Source organism: Pristis pectinata, chromosome 24 (assembly GCF_009764475.1).
Source record: "Pristis pectinata isolate sPriPec2 chromosome 24, sPriPec2.1.pri, whole genome shotgun sequence".
In the NCBI taxonomy this organism is placed as follows: Eukaryota; Metazoa; Chordata; class Chondrichthyes; order Rhinopristiformes; family Pristidae; genus Pristis; species Pristis pectinata.
In genome coordinates, this window is record NC_067428.1 from 3,139,603 (window position 1) to 3,154,911 (window position 15,309).

The 15,309-nt window shown below is 41.2% G+C and overlaps 1 protein-coding gene across 7 annotated transcripts in view; it reads left to right on the plus strand.

Moving 5' to 3' along the window:
* Positions 1 to 15,309, plus strand: part of eps15l1a (epidermal growth factor receptor pathway substrate 15-like 1a) — a 264,285-nt gene that overhangs the window by 107,032 nt on the left and 141,944 nt on the right. For all 7 annotated transcript variants that reach the window (XM_052037612.1, XM_052037608.1, XM_052037613.1 and 4 more), the window contains exons 15-19: positions 3,227 to 3,424; positions 4,700 to 4,870; positions 7,512 to 7,638; positions 7,745 to 7,798; positions 11,021 to 11,169. In XM_052037612.1, coding sequence (XP_051893572.1) covers positions 3,227 to 3,424; positions 4,700 to 4,870; positions 7,512 to 7,638; positions 7,745 to 7,798; positions 11,021 to 11,169 — 699 coding nt within the window. The remainder of the gene's footprint in view (positions 1 to 3,226; positions 3,425 to 4,699; positions 4,871 to 7,511; positions 7,639 to 7,744; positions 7,799 to 11,020; positions 11,170 to 15,309) is intronic.

Here is a 15,309-nt window from a genome sequence, read left to right on the forward strand (position 1 = left end):
TGAAAAAAGTATCAACAAAAGCAAGTCATTGGGTTCAGGTGGGGTTTGAACAGGATTAGAATTGACCTTGGTTAGACAGGTTCAGGTTGGGTTTTAATTTCACACCTGAGGAGACCTCAACCTTAGTCTGCAATCATCCCTTCATGGTAAATTGAAAGGGTTGACATTGCTGACTTTGATCAGAATTTTTATTTTAACTCGAATATAGATATTACACAAATCATAGTACTGACTTTATTCTTGCTCATGCTGTTCCTCCTATCCTTTTATATATCCCTATAAATTTTCCATCTTTGATTTGGACCCCCGTTTTGCATTCATTGCCCAAATTGTAGTTTGTTTGGACAATTTCTTGGAGTGAATTGAAGAAATATGTGTTGTGGATGATGGGGAACTACACTTAGGTTTTCACAAGGTGAAGGCTTATAGTGTAGGTAACATATTACAATGGATGGAAGATTGAATGATCAACAGGAAACAGAACATAAAAGTGGGTGGTTGTCTGGTTGGTACCACAGTGATTGGTGCTGGAGCCTCAACTTTTTACAATTTATATAAATGGCTAAGACACCAAAGGTATGGTTTACTAATAAGCCAAAGGTAGGTAAGAAGGTAAATTGTGAAGAGGACAAAACCATACAGATAAGTTAAATGAGTGGGAAAAGATCTGGCAAATGGAATATAATGTGGGAAAATGTAAAATTGTCCACTTTAGCAAGAAAAATAAGCTGAATATCTAAATAGTAAGAGGCTGCAGGGCTTTCAGATGCAGAGGGATTTAGGTATCCCAGTACACATAAAAGGCTTGTAGGCAGATACAGCAGCTAACAATGTTATTGTTTTTTGCAAGGGTAATTGAATTCAAAAGTAGGGAGGCTTTGCTTCAGTTATGCCAGGCTTTGAGAGGACATATCTGGTATTAATCTCCCTTTTTAGGGAAGGACATAAGCAGTTCGGAGAAGGTTTACTAGACTAATACCTGGAATGGGCAAGTTGTCTTACAAGAAAAGGTTGGACAGGTTAAGCTTGTATTGCTGGAGTTCAGAGAATGGGAGAGGATTTGACTGAAACATACAAGATCCCAAGGAGTCTTGAGAGAATGGACGCAGAAAGGTTGTTTCCTCTGGTGGAAGAATCTAGAACTGGGGATCCTTATTTTAACATAAGCAGTTGGCTATTTAAGACAGATGAGGCTTTGTTTTTTTCTCGAAGAAGTTTGAGTGTTTGGCCCTTTCTTCCCTCGGCAGAGGTAGGTAGATGGTTGGTAAGCAAGGGGGTGAAAGCTTAATGATGGAAGACTGAAATGTAGAGTTGTGGTTACCATCTGATCAGCTATGATCTTGTTTAAATGGTGGAGGCCAAATGGTCCACTCCTGCTAATTTGTATGCTGATTGCAGTATTCCTCTCAGCTTTAACTGGCATCGCTTTTCTGCCATTATTCTGAGGTAACAATCCACTTTTCACACTTGCATGTTGTGAGGAAGAATGACAGAATACGTATTCCAAATAGTATCTGGTTGGAAGTAATGATTGAAGATAAACCTGCTGCAGTTAAATCTGGTACTAAACAGGTACCATTGTCTTGACCCGTGGCAATGTAACATTCAACAACCACTAGTGTGCATGGCTACACGTATGCATACAACCACTTGCAGGCATCCTCAGTTTCATTTGTGAATTCCCCAGTTCCCATTCCATTTTGCAACTTACCCTAAAACCGTTTTCTTCCTTGCACTATTTGCTGCAAACCTTTTGTACTTGCCCCTCCGTACACAAACCTTCATGAATCAGGTTCACTAGTGGTCATTTCCTGCCTTTTCCATTGTCGAGCTCTTCTTTAATTTTCTGATGACTTCATGATCTGATTCCTTCCTCGGCTCGGTCACCAGCCAACAGGTTATCTTGTCAACTCATTTGTTCACTGGATTTTGAAGCTGCAATGCCTATTTTTTGCCAGTCAGATCTCTCAAGTCCTACATTGTGCGTCTGCCACCCTCATCTTCTCATTCTTTGATTTTAATCCACACTGCAACTGGCAAACCAGAGGCACTCTGCATTCTTCCCTAACTGCAGCTGTTTTCTAATTCCCTGTTGCTGCTATTCCGTACCAGTCTATACTGTATTAGTCATTCAAATAAAATTTGCCTTTCATTGTTTCACATTTCCATCAGTTTGTCTAAGTACTTAACAGTCTTCCTGAGGACAGCAGATTTACCTTATAGTAAGCGATGCTCCATTCTTTTGATCATTCTCTCTCACTTCTGGCAATAAGCAGTGAATGGCTCATCATTTATATTTAGAGAGTTTTGAAATCTGATCTCTGAGCAGTTTTAAAAAAATCTTTTGTGGGTGCTACATATAAAATAAACCCTGCTTATTAGCAAGGGGAAATACAATCAGATTGCTTTGAAGATGTTCAAAGTCATTATCTTGGTTTGAGGAACTATTATTCTCAGCTGTGGAGAATCTGACATAGATTCCTCTGTAGCTCCTTAACAATCTCTGCAGCAACTCTAACCTTGTCTTTCCTCCAGACTTAGCACTTAAGCAGATTGAATTATTATTCAAATAACTTCAAAACATGTTAAAGGAGGGACTACAGCCTTTTTGGGCACAGGGTTTAACCAGGAGAAGATGGAATAATGTATGCAAAGAGATCAGTTAAATGTTTGGTCACTGATGTATGTTTAATGGTTTATCTGGAGAAATGAAAGATTCCAAAAGAATCACTGAATTTGCTTTAATCTAATAACTGCAAATTTGACTTAATTCGCCATTATAAATCTTTGGCCTATATAATGTGTCATGTTTTCTGAATCACTAGGTGCATGTATGTATCTAGCAAATAATTAAAACCATTGATTAATTCTTCTGGTATCCATTAGACCTTTATTAGCATCTTTCCTGAGAGGCTGTACCAAATGCTGTCGTTTCAATCGAGTAATCCTTCCTTAGCTGTTATTGAGCTCAAGGCACTTTCAGCGTGTGGGGGTGTATCATTGTTGTATAAGTTCCACGTGACATAATGATAGATTCATCGTCCAGCAAGCAATGCTCTGTAATTTTTGAAGACAGTTGCATTTACACGTGATGTAACTAAGCCTCAGATACATTGATGTCTTTGATTTCTGTTTGAATGATGTATACTGTATTTTTTTCAGGATCTGCCAGTATTTGTCACATTGCTAACATTGTGTAATTAATTATACTGAATATGTGTGATAGATTTCATCGTTGAAGATTCAGATTGCGAATCAGGAATCAGACATGCAATCCCAAGAAGAGGAGCTCAGTAAAGCCAAAACAGAATTGAATAAACTGCAGCAAGAAGAGTCGCAGTTAGAACAGAGCATTGAAGCTGGCAAGGTCCAGCTTGAGACAATCATTAAATCACTGAAATCTACACAGGATGAAATTAATCAGGTGCGTATCATTGTTATCTGTTGCTGTTTTCTGTACCTCAGCCTCTTTTTCTCCCTCTGTGTCGATAACTTCTTCAAGAGAGGACAACAGATTAAAGAGCCTCTGCAAATTAAGATTAAAATATAATTTGAAAGAACTATTGATTTCATGCATAGATTGTAATTTTTTTAATTAAACATTCCCTGGATTTTATTCAGATCAAATGATTATTGTCCATTGGCATGATTGGTCTGTAATTCCAAAGCAAATTCAATCATGGCATTGTTTGATATCGTTGATGCCAAAACACTTGTCCTTTGTCTAGACTATCACCGTTATCTGCTGTGTATATCATTCACCATTTCCAGACTAACTTAGTCCCCTAACATATTCTTCCTCAGTCTTGCCTCCGCCTCCAGTCATCCTGCCTTTATAAACCTACATTTTATTCACCCTACTGTCCTCCTACCCCACCTCAAACTTTCAGTTCCCCATCTGCTTCTCCCCTTTCCCCTGCCCCCCCCCACCCCCCACTCTCCCCCGGCATCAGAAGGTGAGCCAGAATGTAATGAAGTTCACAATTTTATTGGCCTTTTACTTGTCCCTTTTAATATTTTCTATTTGACTTTAACCTTGAAGTGCTTGCGCAGATTCATCCTGCTGGATAATTAATGGTGTCTTCAAATGCTGTAATGCAAACTGACCACTGGGAGGCAGAATAGTTGCATTAGATGCCATGCCATGGCTTCCTTTGTTTCATGACATTGTTATCATAAATTCATAACCTTTTACATGGGCTTCATAGCATGTTATTCCAGTAGTATGATTTGGTACAGAATGTAAGGCTGTTCTGATGCACTGACAGCTGTTTAGCAAAGCTACAAATTAACTACCTTGCGTTTCTTATGGGTGGTGTATAAATAACTTAATGCAGTGGTTGACTGAGTATTTGCTGTAGTGAGCTACACCTGTAGTTCCCTGTATGTTATGTTGGTTGCATCCATACAATATTCTTCCTGCATTTCTATTTTAAAAGTGCTTCGTTCCTTCTATCACTGGGCTACAGCAGTGCGCTGATTGAACTGCATGGGCATTGCAGTTTTAGAATTACTGATCTTATGGGATAAGTGGAATAAATCAGTTGCCACTGCATGGTACCTAGTGAACTACTGTTGTCAAGTATCATGGTTCAGCTATGGGAATTTGACCTACTGTTTATTTAGTTAAACTTCTTATTTAAGGTGAATAACTTGTACAAAGTCAACAAAGTGATTACTTCTGCTTTTTTAACTCCAGGCAAGAAGCAAACTTACCCAATTACAAGACTCGCAGCAAGAAGTTAGTAAAAGCATTGACCAATACAGTAACGCACTGAATGGCTCGTTAACCAGTCATGGTGGCAGTATGACCAACCTGGCAGACATGAGTGATGGCATTGCAGAAAGAGACAGTGGCTTCACAACAATGGTGGGTAGGGAGAAAAAGTGCAGAGTCATTTCAGAGGCTCCCTTTATCCTTTTATTATCTCCTTCCTTCCTGCTCCTTGCCACCAAAAGACACTTCCTGCAGGCAGCATACCGGATAAAGTAGATTCATGCTTCAGTTTTTGATCAAGTCGTCCAATACGTTTGTTTCTGCCTGTATATTTTACTTTGTGTTTGGCAACATTCCCAACCCAGAAAGAGGGCCCTGCATTTCAGCTTTCAGTTAATACTGCACTCAAACTAACAGGAGTGATCAGTTTTACAACAAAGATGGAATTCTTTTAGACCATTACACATGTGCATCCTCTCTGAAAGTGATTTGTTTAGAACATTCACCTGCCTTTTCTTCAAGCCTAATTTTTTTCAAACTATTCATTCCTTTTGAAGGTTATGAATGGGACTCATGTAACCATGCATGCAGGAATTCCAAGGCCAGTGTAGCCTTGAGGTTGGAGAATGATTGGACACAATGTATAATACTTTTAATAGCCCACGTATATTGAGCAATAAACAAGATGCTGGAGGAACTCAGCAGGTCAGACAGCATCTGTGGAGGGAAATGGACAGTTGATGTTTCGGGTTGAGAGTAGAGATGGGGGGAAGGTGTGGAGCAAGAGCTAGCAAGTGATAGGTGGATCCAGGTGAGGAGAGGTGATAGGCAGATGGAGAAGGGAAGAGTGGAACTGGTGATAAGTGGAGGCCACAAAGGACTGCAGATGATGGCATCTGATAGGTGAGGAAGATGGAGCATGGAATCAAGTAACAAATGTGGGAGGGCAGATGGGAACTGTGGGGGAAGGGGCCCAGTGGGAGGACTGTGTGGGTGAAGGGCAGGTGGAACGGGTAGAGGAGAGGAAAGGAATGGGGTGATGGGGGGGGGGGACTAGGTTGGGTGTAGGAGGAACTGGATAGATCAGGAGGAGAGAGAAAAGGGGCAGAGGGGGAGCAGTTTATCTGAAATTGGGGAATTCACTGCTCATGCCGTCAGGTTGTAGGCTGCCCAAGTGGAATATGAGGTGCTGTTCTTCTGGTTTGCATTTAGCCTCACCCTGGCAGTGGAGGAGGCTGAGGACAGACATGTCAGTGTGGGAGTGGGGAGGAGAATTAAAATGGCTGGCAACCGGGAACTTCAGAGGCCATGGCAGATGGGGCACAGGCACTCAACAAAGCAGTTGCCTAGTCTGCACCTGGTCTCACTGATGTCGAGGAGGCCGCATCGGGAGCATCAGATGCATTAAACAAGGTCAGAGGAGATGTGTGTGAATGTTTGCCTCACCTGGAAGGGCTGTTTAGGGCCCTGGCTGGTGGTGAGGGAGGAGGTGTAGGGACAGGTATTACACCTTGTACAGTTACAGGGAAGATATCTGGGGAGGGGGAGGGATGAGCAACCAGGGGGTCGCAGGGAGAGTGGTCCCTGAGGAAAGCAGAAAAGGGTGGGGAAGGGAAGATGTGGCTGGTGGTGGGGTCATGTTGTAGCTAGCAGAAGTTGTGAAGAATGATGTGCTGGATGCATAGGCTAGTGGGGTGAAAGGTGAGGACCAGGGGAACTCTATCCCTGTTTTGACTGGGTGGTGGGGGGGAATGGGGTAAGAGCAGAAATAGAAATAGATGAGATACGAGTGAGGGCTCCGTCAACAACTTTGGATGGGAAGCCCCATTTTCTGAAAAAAGAGGACATCTTAGATGTCCTGGAGTGGAAGGCTTACCAGTTCTTGCTCCACCCCTTCCTTTCACCCTTTTTCACTGGCTATCTCCCCTCTATCTTTCAGTGCAGATGAAGGGTTTTGACCTGAAATGTTGACAATCCATTTCCCTCCACAGTTGCTGCCTGAGCTGCTGAGTTCCTGCAGCATCTTGTTACTCTGGATTCGAGCACCTGCTGTCGCTTTTGTCTACGTATGTTAAGCCCACATCTTAAGTTCATAAATTCTTCCCTACAATAATCTGATTTATATAAAAAAAATGAAAAAAAAACTTGTGGCATGTTGGCAGTAGAAAGGTCAATGGTTACTTCAGTACTTCGTCAAGACTGACATGATTAAACACTATCACTGCTCGCAGGATATAATTTATGATTGTTTTCATAACAAGTGCTAACATGTGAATGATACGATGATGCAAAAAGTAAGGTTTGTTAACAAGAATTGTTTGCACAGATTTAATCTTTAATAAGATATTTAAGTTAGGGGATAAAAAGTCATCCATAAAGTTGGGGGATATAGGGCGCAGCTGGCACCGCTTCACAGCACTGGAGATCAGGGTTCATTCCTGAACTCGGGTGCAGTCTATGTGGAGTTTGCATGTTCTCCCTGTGACTGCATGAATCTCCTCTGGGTGCTCTGGTTTCCTGCCACATCCAAAACACATCCGGGTTGGTAGATTAATTAGTCGCTGTAAATTTGCCCCTAGTGTATAGGTGAGTGGTAGAATGTGGGGGGAGTTGAAAATGTAGAAAGAATAAAGAAAAAGGAGGAAAGTGGCATGAGTGTAAATGGGTGGTGATGGTCCAAACAAACATTCACATTTTCTTTTAAAGAATCATTTTTCAGCCTTCATGTACTGTATAAAAGAGAGATTGCAGTGGACTGTGAGTTTTAGTGAACTTTTGTTTATTTTGTTTTCAGGATGACCCCTTCAGGGGCAAAGCATCACCATTCAATAATAATGTTCAAGAACTGCACACAGACCCATTCCAGTCAGAAGATCCATTCAAGACAGATCCATTCAAAGGAGGTGATCCCTTCAAAGACAGTGAGTAGCTTTTAAAACTGAAGATTCACTGGGAGGCAATTTTTAAGAGTCCATGTACATTAATTAAGGGAACAAGTTATCTCGTTTGTTTTTTTTTCTTGAACAGGTGATCCATTCCAAAACGACCCTTTTGCCCATCAGCAAGCAGCAGCTTCAACAGGTATGCCGTCTGGTATTCAGCTTCCTATCCTGTTTGTCATCTGCTTATTCTCTGGGAAAGGAGGCTTTTAACTTTCCTCCTCTTGCAATGTTGTCTACCTTGCAAGTTTTCTTTCTGGGTTTCAGTTGGAAAAGAAACTCCCTGCTCCTTCATCCTAAGACCTTTTCAGATCCCTGCCAAGGCTAGACAGAGTACATATGTGGCAGTGTGATAGTTCAGCATCGTTTGCATCTCAAATATTAGGAATCCATGGTGCAATTCACCTCATATTGAGACTGATAGATCAAAGAGTAGAGCCTACATCCCAAATATTGTTGATAACACAGTGCGGTGGTTGATCGCAGCACTTGGACTTTTTTTCCATCCAGTTGTAGGTGCATCATGTATAAGAGCTGGGAAGTCATGTTGCAGCTATATAAAACTTTGGTTCGGCCACATTTGGAATATAGTGTGCAGTTGTTTGCTGCATGACAGAAAGGATGTGGAGGCTTTGGAGAGGGTGCAGAAGAGGTTCACCTGGATGTTATCTGGATTAGACAGTATTAGCTATAAGGAGAGGTTGGACAGCTTGGATTGTTTTCCCCGGACTGTGGGAGGCTGAGGGGTGATCTGTCAGAAGTATATAAGATTATGAGAGGCATATATTGGATAGGTAGTCAGCCTTTCTTTTCCCAGGATGGAAATGTGAAATGTTAGAGGGCATAGATTTTAAGGTGAGAAGGGGAAAGTTTAAAGGAGATTTGCGAGGCAAGTTTTTTGCACAGGGAGTGGAAGGTGCCTGGAATGTGCTGCCGAGGGAGGTGATGGAAGCAGATATAATAGCAACATATAAGAGCATTAAGACAGGCACGTGAACAGGCAGGGGATGGAGGGATGTAGATTATGTGCAGGCAGATGGGATTAGTTTAAATTAGCATCATGGTGGGCTCAGACATGGTGTGCCAAAGGGCCTGTTCCTGTGCTGTACTGTTCTATATAGTGTAGAGCTACATTGAAGGGGAAAGTGGATTGGTTACACAGTATGCAACCATTATGTGTATTTTTTTTAATACATCTATGGTTATATTGTCTGCACTTTTAATCTATTTAGCCTGCGGTATAGCCTTCCATCTGTGAGGAGCCCTAATATATTATACCTGCCTTGATGGTTAAGAAGGCATTTGATGGCGATGTTCAATATGGATTCTGTGTTCTTGGACTTGAAGAATAGTCTGACTTCCTAGCTCTGGTTGTTAACAAATGATCACCACCTGAAAGCATGTGTGCCTCCTGAGTTGAGTGGAGCAACATGTGGTTTAGCTGCCAAGCTATTAGAAAGGCCTGTCAGAACACTTTGAAGCCAACGCACTTGATAAAGATTCTGCTTGAACTTCACAGATAAATCTAGTGAATTTCTTTTCATGTTGTCTTCCTGTAGCTTTCTACCCTTTTTGCACATCTCACCACAATATTTTGGAGGGCAAGTATCATGCCTCTATTCAAGGGAGTCAGAAAAGGGAGCAACAGATCTGTTAACCTAACATAAGTTGTTGTAAACATGCTGCAACGTTACAGGGCACTTAGAAAATATTAATATAATTAGATGTGGCATAATTGGACCAGTCTCCAAAGAGATTTTTTTTGAATTTGAGGGTAATCTCATGTATGCCAAATTTAATTAGCAAGATTGTGTTGACTATTGTTGGTGGTTCTGATGAAAGCACTGGTGTTCAGCAGTTAAAACCCTCGTAGGATCTAGCTTTCCAAATTGAGTTGTGGAAGTCCAGCAGTGAATTCAATCTTGCTGAGATTGTGTTGGTGGATCATCTCTCAGATCCTGTTAAGATAAGATATTTATTTATTAGTCACATGTACATTGAAACACACAGTGAAATGCATCTTTTTGCATTACTGAGAATATGCTGGGGGCAGCCCGCAAGTGTCACCACTCTTCCGGCACCAACATAGCATGCCCAAAGCTCCTAACCTGTACGTCTTTGGAATTTGGGAAGAAACCGGAGCACCCGGAGGAAGCCCACACAGAGCAGTATCTGAACCCCAATTGATGCCAATGGCATTGGTAGACTAAACATTATTCTCCAGTATAATTTCACATCTCAGTCTGTAAAGGACCCTCATCAAGTTTAGCCAATCTTTTTTTCCATATCTATAGAAGCTTTTTTAAAGTATGTTTTTCTATTTCTTGTTAGCCAGCTCTCATCTTCTACTTACCCCTTCCTTGAGCCTCCTCAACTGAATTGTGAAATTTTCCCAGTCCTCATGCTTGCTGCTATTTTGACAACATTATAAGCCTTTTCCTTTGATCTAATACTATCTTTTGACTTCTCTCGGCCATAGCTCAGCCACATTTCCTGATGGATTTTTTTTGCCTTAAGGATTACTTGTAAATTTTGTATTAATTTAATTGTTAGCTATTCTCGCTCTTATACTTTTAAGTTATTTTCCCAATCAATCAAAGCCAACTTTTCTTAATAGAAAATCAGGCCTGGGGGTCATAGTTTCAGGATAAAGGATTGGACACTTAGGATTGAAGTGAGGAGAAATTTTTGTGTGCAGAGTTGTATATCATTGGGATTCATTATCACAGAGTGCTGTGGATATTCATGGCTGAACTTGATAGATTTTTGAGCATGGTGGGAATCAGGTATGTGGTGTACGATTTGGAATATGGCCGAGGCACAGGATCAGTCATGATATTCTGAATGGAGGTGCAGACTGGAAGGGCTGTATAGGCTCCTTCTCTATTTCTTATGTTATTTCTCTCTGAGTAGGAATAAGCAATTAACCATGTGGGTTTTGTTCAGTGGTTTACCCAAATGCTCTTACATATAGGATGCTTCAGGCACAGTGGTATAACCAGACCAGTCTCCTAAAATATTTAGTTTGATTTATGATGTCAAGCAGAAAGTGCTGAAAGCATTTAATAAGCCACCCAGCATACGTTTTGAAATAAATAGTTAACATTTAGGTTGCTTTCATTTTATCATAATGGAGGGTCACCTCCCTATTTTTTTCGTGACAAATAATATCTGACCAGCTGATTATTTCCTGCACCTTACTCTTTCATTTCTAATTTTCAGTATCTGTCAAACATTCATTTTGTTTGTGTCAATGAATTCCTAACGTTCCACATACTTGTCCAGTGAAAATTCCCAAACTTTCATCTGCCCTTTGCTTGCCAATTGCTCTCATGTTTTCTTTTCATTTTGGTTTTCTCTGCAGATCCATTTGGTGCTGATCCATTTAAAGAAAGTGATCCGTTCCACAATACATCATCTGATGAGTTCTTCAAGAAGCCACCAAAGACTGATCCTTTCACATCATCATCAACCTCTGATCCTTTCAGCAGGGAGCATGCCATGCCATCTAAAGTAAGTATAGTGTTGGAATCTTTTTTACAGCACAGAGCGTAGGAAAAACTGCTTTAATATTGGTACTTGTTTAGTTTGAAGCCAACAGATGTGTATTACCTTGCTCATCATAGCCACACAGCCCATGATTCTGTTGCTGGGAAATGACTGTCCCCTTAAAGTCTTGCCTAAAAAAAAAATCAACCTAAATTTTGAAATTTTTCATGAACCTTGATGTTTGGATGATTGTTTTTCAGATTTCAACTATCCTTTAGTGAAAAACTGGTTCTTGATTGTGGAACAACCTTATTCTAATTCTAAAGTTGTATCTCCTGGGCTGGATTCCACCCAACAAAGAGTATGGTTTCTCTCTGTCTGTACCCTCTCCAAATAGATCTCATTACTCTTAAATACTTAAGGGAATATGTATATATGTGTGTTTCTGTGTATATGTGTATGTATTTAATAAAAGGAATTGTAGGAGTTCAATTTTACATCACTAACGAGCTAATTTAGTTTTAAGCTTATGGCTGTAGCCATTGATGGCTGATAAATGTGAACCCTTAGGTCTCCACACAGTCTCAAAATGGTTGCAGCAATGTAGGAAGTCAGTCAACCCATTGAGTCTGTATGGATTTAATCAAGGGCAATACAGCTCGTTCCACTCCCCTTCCTTCTCCCTCAGTCCTTTACTTTTAGATACTTAGCCAGCTCCTGTTTCATCACAGTTGAATCTGCCTCCACTACTAACTCAGCAGTACATTCCACACCCTAACCACTTGCTCTGTAATGTCTTCATGTGTCCTCAAGCATTCATATCCGTAGGCTGAAGTGTTGCCTGTACCTCAGTTCACCCACCAAGATTTGTCTTTTTGCTCAGTTGTTTAAAAACAAAATTAAAACCCAGTTCCATTGTAACCTGCTCCTTACTCTCTGCCAGCTTTGTTTTTCATTTGACAACTTGGAGAAAAAACATTAAATATTAATTTAACTCCATGTCATCATGGAATTTGTCATCAACTCTAAGTCTTTGACTGACAATGGGTGGCACAGTGGCACAGAGAGTAGAGTTATTACCTTACGGAGCCAGTGTCCTGGGTTCCATCTTGACCTGCGGAGCTATCTGTGTGTAGTTTGCATGTTCTTTTTATGACTGCGTTGGTTTTCTCTGTGTGCTCCAGCTTCCTTCCACATCCCAAAAATGTGCAGGTTGGCAGGTTAACTGGCCACTGTAACTTGCCCGTGGTGTTTAGATGAGTGGTAGAATCTGGAGGATTTAATGGGAATGTATGGAGAATAAAATGGGATTCTTGTAGAATTAGTGTAGATGGGTGTTCGTTGTCAGTGCGGACAATAGGCTGAATGAATGACCTGTTTCTGTGCTGTCTCTCTGCATTGTACTGTGACTCTTGTGAGAGTGAACAGAAGCTTTTCCATCAGGAAAGAAATTTGCCTGTCAGCAGTTCACTAGGTGATTCCTTATTTAGATCAACCTCCCCAGTGGTCTGGCTGATCTTCCTTCTGAGGTACTGCTACCCTCTGCCCTCAGGAAATGATAGCAGTCTTCCCTTTCTCTCTCTGGAGAGTGGCATTACCAAAGCCCTTGCACCTCAGATACTAATTTCTCCTCATGAATGAATCCAGTCCTGATCTCAATTTTTTTTACCATTGAAGGAGTGAATTGTACACAACTGTTGCGTTGCTCTGGTCTCCCATTTGAAAATATGGGCCCATACCCCCATTAATTGATTTTCCATGTTGTAAATAAAAATGTAAAAAAAAGTGCAGGTGTAGGAAAATCTGAAATAAGAACAGAAAATGATGGAAAATCTCAGTGGTCAGGCAGCGGAGTCATGGAAATACAGCATGGAAATAGGCCCTTTGGCCCAACTCGTCCATGCCAACTGAGATGCCCATCGAAGCTAGCCCCATTTGCCCTTGTTTAGCCCATATCCCTTTAAACCTTTCCTATACGTGTACCTGTCCAAATGTCTGTTAAATGTTGTATTATACCTGCCTCAACCACTTCTTCTGGCAACTCATTCCATAAACGCACCACCCTCTGATTGAAGAAGTTGCCTCTCAGATTCCTTTTAAATCTTTCCCCTCTCACCTTAAACGTATGCCCTCTAGTTTTTGATTCCCTTTCCCCAAGAAAAAGACTGTGTGCATTCACCCTCTCTATGCCTCTTGTGATTTCACACACCACTATAAGGTTATCCCTCAGTCTCCTACGCTCCAAGGAATAAAGTCCTAGCCTGCCCAACCTCTCCCTATGACTCGGGCCCTCGAGTCCTGCCAACACTCTCATAAATCTCCTTTGCACTCTTTCCAGCTCAGTGACATCTTTCCTATAACAGGATAACCAAACCTGAATACGATACTCCAGACGTGGCCTCACAGTATCTGTGGAAAGAGAAACAGAGTTAATGTTGCAGATTGGAGACCCTCCATCAGAACTGGGAAAGAGAAAAAAAGTGGTTTAAGTTGTGGAGAAGGTGGCTGGAGGGTGCATAGGACAGGGAGTATCTGTGATGGCATGAGGCCAGGTCAGATGGGTTAATTGGAGTGATGAGAGGGTGATTATGCTTCTTTGCTTTTGTTCTGTTTTGCTAATAGCAGGACTGTGAGTTAAAGTGGCAGGCAACGGGAAGCTCAGATTTGCTCAGTGAATTGAGCAGGTGCTCCATAAAGCAATCATCCAAACTGCGTTTGGTTTCTCCAGTGTAGAGAAGGTCACATTGTGACCACCGAATGCAGTACTCTGGATTAGAAGAAGTACAAGTGATTTGCCTCTTCATCTGGAAAGATTGTTTGGGTCCTTTTAATTCTCTACCCCATTCCCACTCTGACCTATCTGTCTGTGGCCTCCTATTGCAACTAGACATGGTGCAAGCTTGAGGGACAACGCCTCATCTTCCATCTGGGCGCATTGCACCCTTCTGGATTCCATATCAATTTCTCCAACTCTGGGTAACTCACTTTGTCTGTATCAGAGCTGGCCATTTCTGCTGTGAATCATCCATCTGTGATATCGGCTTGGTGTTTCTCTCTCCATTAGTACAGCCTGACCTGCTGGGCATGTCCCACGGCTCTGTTATTAGCAACACATAACACAGAAAAAGGAACGTAATTACCTTTGAAGTTCCTCCATTAACCCATTTGACCTGGTCTCACCCTCTCATTGATATTCCCCTTGTCTTATCCATTCCTTACAACTCTGTGACTTAAAACTACCTTTTTTTCCTGTCTCTTTTCCATTTCTGATGACATGTCTCCAACCTTGAATGTGAACTTTGTTTCTCTTTCCATTTGCTGCCTGACTGCTGGGTGTTTCCAGCTATTTCCGTTTCTAGATTGTAAATTTATCGAGCTTGTTCAAATGAAAATTCAGCAGAGTTGTTGTCATAGAAATCATTACAATCAGGTGTGAAACTAGGAGGGATTATTCAGATTCAGAGTTATTTTCTCAGTATGTACTTCTGCTGAATAGAATTTTAACTGAAACTACCCATACAAAGCAGGCATCCATTAATCGAATGGATGCATATCTCCAGTAAGCAAATGAGCCATAAACCACAGTTTAAAAATGTAGGAATGGTTTTTGATCATTCAAAAAGTGAACCTTTTGAGGGATGAGGTGGAGCTGTTCATTAGAGCACTGTCCTTTCAACAGTGAGGCAATTGATCTAAATGTGATTCTCTTTTTTTTTTGCCTCCTTTGCAAAAATGGAGGGTAGAATTTTTATCAAAATAATTGTCTTTTATGTTACAATACTCCAAAATGTACAACAGCAGTTGAATTATTTTTCATGCTGTCATTGCTCATGGGAAAAGATGTCAGCTTAACGTAGAACATACAACACTACAGCACAGTATAGGCCCTTCGGCCCACAATGTTGTGCCGACATTTCATCCTGCTCTAAGATCTATCTAACCCTTCACTCCCACATAGCCCCCTATTTTTCTATCATTCATGTGTCTATCTAAGAGTCTCTTAAATGTCCCTAATCTACCTGCCTCCACAACCTCTGTTGGCAGTACGTTCCATGCACTCACCACTCTCTGTGTAATAAACTTACCCTGATATCCCCCTTATACCTTCCTCTAATCACCTTAAAATTATGTCCCCTCGTCTTAGCCATTGTCTCCTGGGAAAAA